Source organism: Mesoplodon bidens, assembly GCF_964165515.1.
Source record: "Mesoplodon bidens genome assembly, chromosome: 3".
Lineage (NCBI taxonomy): Eukaryota > Metazoa > Chordata > Mammalia > Artiodactyla > Ziphiidae > Mesoplodon > Mesoplodon bidens.
In genome coordinates this window covers 43,054,388-43,060,759 of record NC_138178.1, presented here as the reverse complement: position 1 = coordinate 43,060,759, position 6,372 = coordinate 43,054,388, and the positions used below count along the sequence as shown (strand labels likewise).

The window sequence follows — 6,372 nt, the reverse complement described above, 5'->3', positions numbered from 1 at the left end:
CCTTGGTGATTCTTTCTCTCAGATTCTCCGTCCTCGCTCACTCCCAGACGTGTACTGCTAATAAGGCTCTTCTGTAATTCTAGGTTATTCCGTGGCCTTCCAAGAAGCTTCTCACCGTATCCTTTCCCTACAAATGTTTGGAAGCACAGGAAAAGCAGCCTGCAGACTCCCATTTACCTGGACACCCTGAGTGACACCGCTATCGCTGCCCCTCTCGGGGGCTGGGCTATTCTGCACGGTCCAGGGCTCGCTTGGGGTCTGGGGCATCCCGGGAGCGGTGTGCGGCCAGCGGGTGTCCTGGGGCGGGCTTCTGGGTCTCGGCGGCGCGGGAGGAGGCAGCGGCGACGCTGGCTGACAGGCTGATGATGCCCGGTGCCCGCAGCCGATGGGAGGCAGCGTGAGCCCGAGAGAACCCGGAGCAGCCGCGGTGGCAGCGCTGGAGCGCAGCCTCCTCCCGCTCCCACAATGCACAGGGCGAGGGAGGCGGCGGCGGCGGCGGCGGCGAGGGAGGCGGCGGCGGCGGCGGCGGGGGCAGCAGCATCACCGGCATCACCAGCCGTCGGGGTGGCAGCGGCGGCGACCCCGAGGACCCCGGGCACGCCGAGCGCGCGACACTGCTCGCGGCGAGCCCGGGAGTGATGGCGAGGCCCGCGCTGGCCGCCCGCGGCTGAGGCGCCCCACCCTGCCCCGCCCGGAGCGGCCCGCCCCGCCTGGCCCTGCCCTGCTCCCTGCCGGCGGCAGCCCCGGCGTTTGCTAGTCGGCGCGGGCAGCCGCCCAGGAGAGGTGCGGCCTCCGCACAGGCGGGGGGCGTCGGCGCCGCGGGGCCCGCCATGGCCGCGTCCGAGCTCTACACAAAGGTAAGGCGCCCCATGAGCCGCGCCTTGGGGAGGGGGCCGCGCGGCCCGGCGCCGCCAGCTGTCAGGCCTGGCGGGGGGCCGGGGCGCGGGGACCCAGTCCGGCCCCTCCGGCACCACCCCCTTTCCGAGCATTTCGAGATCCTCTGCCCTGCCCGCCGGTCGCCCGCAGAGGCGCCTTCCTTGTTTGGGCGTTGATGGTTAAGGCGGCGGAGGGAGGCCTGCCTCGGGGTGCCTCTCTGGCCCCTGCCACCCTTCTTGGCCTGGGAGCAGTGCGGGTTTCTAAGTGGAAAGCGGGTCTGTGTGGCTTTAGTAGGGCGAGCCTGGGCCAGGATTGCTCAGCCCTCCCTCTTGCTTAAGGAAAAATCCTGGCTGGTGGGAGATCCTAGATCTGACAGATTAGATGGTCGGTCCCTCCCCTGGGGACACGCGCTTAAAATAACGTCTGGTGTTGGTATGCGGTGACACTTCTACCGCCAGCCAACCTTTCTGTGAGATATGGAATCTTGCAAAAGGTCGCCAGTCGATTTTCACCTTTAGTTGCCCGGTTTCAGATTGCTACCCTGGGGTGGAGAGCCCCTGGGGAAGATGCAGCCGAATAAATGCGAGCTGATTCACTGGGATGGTCGGTACTCATTTGTCGCTGGGAGTTTGCAAGCTGCGTGTAATCCCTTAGAGCCTTGTTAGGCTCCATGTCTTCACCATCCTCTGGGGTGAGCCTTTTCCTTCTGGGTTTAGTTTAAGGGAAGTGGCAGCCTTTCCTTCTTATACTGACAGCAGTATTCTCTGGGGCTGGTAATCTCTGAATGGCATATTTTGGAGAACTGTCCCTTCAAGACAGTGTGTGGTGCCCTTTGTGACTGTGTGCAGTCATGGCATTTTATACTATCACTCCTGTGTAGGTAGATGTTTTGCCAGCTATTAATTACCTCTAATTCCAGTTAACAGAATTACCTTAACTTTTCGAGTTTGCATCTGCAGCCAAGTCTACATTTATGGTCTCAGAATCACTGCTTCCAAATATGACCCAAGTAAGCCCAGGGCTCAAGTTGCAGCATGTTATAGAAGGAAGAGGTCTGGACCCGCCATCAGGAGACCTGGATTCTAGCCCTTGATTCTAGCCGGGGCCTTTTCACTTACTGTGTGACCTTGGGCAAATCACTTAACCTCTCTGTGCTTTAGTTTCCTCATCTGTAAATTGAGTTAATTATACCTGCCCTACATCTCTTACAAGGCTGTTGTTGTGAGGATCAAACAATAATTCATGGGAATGCTTTTCGTAACCTGTGAATTTCTCTACAAATATGAGGTATATTTCTTCAACCATGAAATGAGTTTGCATGAAACATTTCCTGGGACCTCTCTCTTTCCAGCTGCAGATTTGAGGACTACCCAATGAAACTTCTCTCTAAACCTGGTAATTCTTTAGGCATTGTAGATCTCTAATGTATGATTGAATACAATTGGAAATTGATTCAAAGTTACTTTATAAACAAACATTTATATAAAGCTAACTATGTGCCAGGTACAGTTTTAAGTGCTTTACAAATATTAACTCATTTAATCCTCATAATAAACATATGAGGTGGGTACTAAGAAATATCAGAGTCATTTTCACAAGAAGAGATATGGTCTCTAAATATTCCTTAGTTACTTTGTATAGACCCCATTCTTCACTGCCTGAGGAGTCCATCCTTCAGCTGCCTGACTAATTGTAGGCTGCTTAACTAGACACTGGTTGGATAATACGTTGCTCTTGGACTTTGGATCTGCTTTTTTCTCCCAAAATAATTGGCAAGAAAAAAATTTAAAAGATCCTGTGATTTTTAAAATTGTAAGGTTTTGGGCTTTGGTCACAATATCAATCTGTTTTAAAATTCACCCTCTAGTCATTGTAAAGACAAACTGGTTTAGACAGCAATAGGGAAGTTGAGCTTAAGTTGCCTTCTCCTAAATACATTTATACCTAAGAATAATCTGGTTACTTGGTTTGTTTGTTGGCTCATTCTTTTTGTGAATGGACCTTAGCTTAATGGCAGACAAAAATATTTATTGAGCACCTCCTGGGTGCCAGGTACTCTGCTTAATGTTGAGAGGTTCTAACATAAACAAGACACAGTCCTTTCCCTCGAAGGGCTTACAGCGTGCTTCTTATATTCTTGGCCCACTTTGAATCTTCAAGGGCATAAATAACCTGCTGTTACCTCAGCAGCGGGCAGACAGCTGGTATGGTATTTATTTGTAGAAGTTAGGGAAGAGGTTGGGACATGAGAAGGTTGGAATGATTCTAGAGATAAAAGCTTGGGTAGTGATTATTAGAGGAAGAGGGAAATCATTAGAGGTAATATAAATGGATATTAAACACAAGGATTAGACTTCCCTGGTGGTGCAGTGGTTAAGAATCCGCCTGCCAATGCAAGAGACACAGGTTTGAGCCCTGGTCTGGGAAGATCCCACATGGTGGAGCAACTAAGCCCGTGTGCCACAACTACTGAGCCCACGTGCCACAACTACTGAGCCCACGTGCCACAACTACTGAACCCATGTGCCACAACTACTGAAGCCCGTGCACCTAGGGCCCGTGCTCCGCTACAAGAGAAGCCACCGCAATGAGAAGCCCACGCACCACAATGAAGAGTAGCCCCTGCTCGCCACAGCTAGAGAAAGCCCACATGCAGCAATGAAGACTCAACTAAATAAATAAAAATTTTTAAAAAATTGTATATAAACACAAGGATTTTCCCCTTGCAGAAGATTATAGGGAAGGAAATTCTGAGGGTAGACTACAAGGAAAGATATAATAGTGACATGCCATAATTATGGTATTCAACAGAGTGGTTAAATTTGAAAAGTGCCCCTTTAAAAATGTCATTCAGAGCTTAAAGGCAGATTTTGATGTGTGATAGAAATCAGCTCCTATTACAGTGAAAGACAAAAGACCATTCAGTTTATTCTTTTTAGCTAAAATGATAATGGTTTTGTCACAGCAATTAAGCAGGGCTTCCTTTTTGTAAATTTTTCCAGCAGTATAAACATTTTAAAGGCAATAGCCGGGTTACTAGGATATAACATTTCTGGAAACTAACATTTTGGTTAAAACATGTTTGTTGATTGTTAAAATAACAGCTTTATTGAGATATAATTCACATAATGTACAATTCACCAATTTAAAATGTACAATTCAAAGGTTTTTAGTATAATTACAGAGTTGTGTGTTGATTTATTTTTAGATCCACCTGACTCGTTCCTGAAAGAATTGAAGGTGGTTGTGATATCTTATTGTTTCTGGTTTTGAAAATATTTGCTGGTCTTGACTTTCCAGTGGGTGTCTGAATGATGACATCACTTGTAGCTACTTTCAGCAACTTCAAAGGATTCAGCATTTGTGGAGCAGGGTTTATTAATTAGACCTGGATGGATCACCAATAGCAATAAAATGGCATCCTAGTCATCCTCACATGAAGTTCCCGGACACCATGGGTACCACATAAATGCTGTAGAATGGCCAAGATTACCTGAAGTTTAATTAGGAGTCCCATAGTATGTCAGGATGCTGAATTTTCTAACAGTACAGAAACAGTCTAAAACACTCACTCCAGAAGCCAAGTACACTTTACTTAGATGAAACAGCTATTAGGCCAGTAGATTGTATATCTGTAATCTTCCTTTCCCACCATGTTTCCTCATACCTGCTGAAGCTGCATGGACTAGATTTTTTCTGGGATAGTCCCAATTTTATATTCTATGCCATTGTCCCTTTAAATCATCAATCCTGGAAATTCTAATATTTTGGTGTTGAAATTGCATTTCTTAGACTGCTTCCAGCATCTTAAAGCAGAACAGAAATCTCTGATCATGTTCCCTGACTTGGGCTTTGGCAACTACATTCACTTTTCTTAAGTCTCCTGTCATGCTCCTTCTATCTATATTTCTTCCTGATGTCCTTTGGCCTGTTAATGGCTCTGCCATTTTCCTAGTCCCTCAGGTTGGAAACCTCTGTAGCTTTTTCTTTGTCTCCTAGTCTACTTCTTCTTTACCAATTCTAATTTTACTTGACATCCAGCTGACAGTTCTCTGTCTTAATGACCTGTACACATTTCTATCTTATTATAGTTATCTGTATATATGTAAGCCACTCCCACAATACTGTAAGCCCCCTGAGATGCTGGTCAGGGTTTGTTTACCTCCTGTAGAGCCTAGCACAATGTCTCCCACATAGTAGGTGCTCATTAAATACTTGCTGGATGGATGAAAAAATATTTAAACAGGAGAGAAACAGAAAATAATGGTTTGGGATGATCAGTCTACTTGTAGGAATGAAGCAGGGTATAATGGAGTGGTTAAACAAGTAAGCACATTTTCAGGCATGTTGAACAGGGTGAGTAATAGAGAAGAGAGCTGGGAGCCAGGGAGACCAAGGAAACTGTTGTAGGAAACAAAATGGAAAGTGATGAAAGTCTGGTAGATTGAAGTGCAGGCAGAAAGTGTGAGAGACAGGTCTCTGTGATGGAGTAGATACAGGAAGAGAAGGAGAGGGAATAGTGTAAGTTAACACCAGTGGCTCTAGCTTTGGAAACTGGAAGTTAATTCTCATTATATCATGAATTTTTGCTGACTCTGGAATTTGTAAGTGGCTCAGAAATACTTCTTTAGACTGTTTGAGCAAAGCAGAATGGTTGTGATCCCCTCTTGAAATTTGTTACTGTTTCCTGAAGTGTGACAGTTTGGTGTATTGCCCAGTGGCTAAAAGATTACAAAAAAGTTATAATTTTAATGAGAGTTGCTACTGCCACATAAACAGTTTAATTCTTCCTGGTGCTTTTAGCTTTTTGAAGTAAGGGGATACTGGAGGAAGGTCTGAATGGGGTTCCAGGGATTTAACGTCAACCTCCTAAAGGTTGAGGTGGAGTCGGGGGGATAACTTTCCCATAGGAGACTGTGGAAGAGGAGGGTAATTTAGCTTCTGTGTTCTTCACTTTATCATGAATTTTGCCACCATCGGGAGAATCTAAGGGCACATGGCCCACTAGAGGATGGATTGGATTTATCTGTCTCCACTTTAGGTAATTCCTAGCGAACTATGAGATATTATCAGAAGTATAAACTCCTGGCTGATCTATGGAATAAGGTCTGGCCCTAGGTGAAATATTGTGTGGGCGACACCACTCCACCCCAACAGGCGTGTCCTGTCCTACAGTAGTTTTCCCAGACTTTCTCCATTTGTCTACCTGGGGAGGTTGTCCTCTCCCTTCCCTCTGGCTCCTGCCTCTGTATCTCTGTCTCTCTCTAATCAACTTTATTGAGGTATAATTTACATTTAATAAAATTCACTCATTTTGGGACTTCCCTGGTGGTCCAGTGGTTAAGACTCCATGCTCCCAATGCAGGGGGCCTGGGTTCGATCCCTGGTCAGGGAACTAGATCCCGTGTACTACAACCAAAACCCCATATGCCACAACTAAGACCTGGCGCAGCCAAATAAATATTTTTTAAAAATCACTCATTTTAAGTGCACAGT

General features: G+C 46.7%; 1 protein-coding gene across 4 annotated transcripts in view; it reads left to right on the top strand.

The window, feature by feature from the left end:
- The first annotated feature begins 552 nt into the window (after positions 1–552).
- The window catches only part of MYO5A (myosin VA), a 199,932-nt gene continuing 194,112 nt past the window's right edge, over positions 553–6,372 (top strand). For all 4 annotated transcript variants that reach the window (XM_081227966.1, XM_081227965.1, XM_081227964.1 and 1 more), the window contains exon 1: positions 553–857. In XM_081227966.1, coding sequence (XP_081084092.1) covers positions 831–857 — 27 coding nt within the window. In that variant the 5' untranslated portion in view covers positions 553–830. The remainder of the gene's footprint in view (positions 858–6,372) is intronic.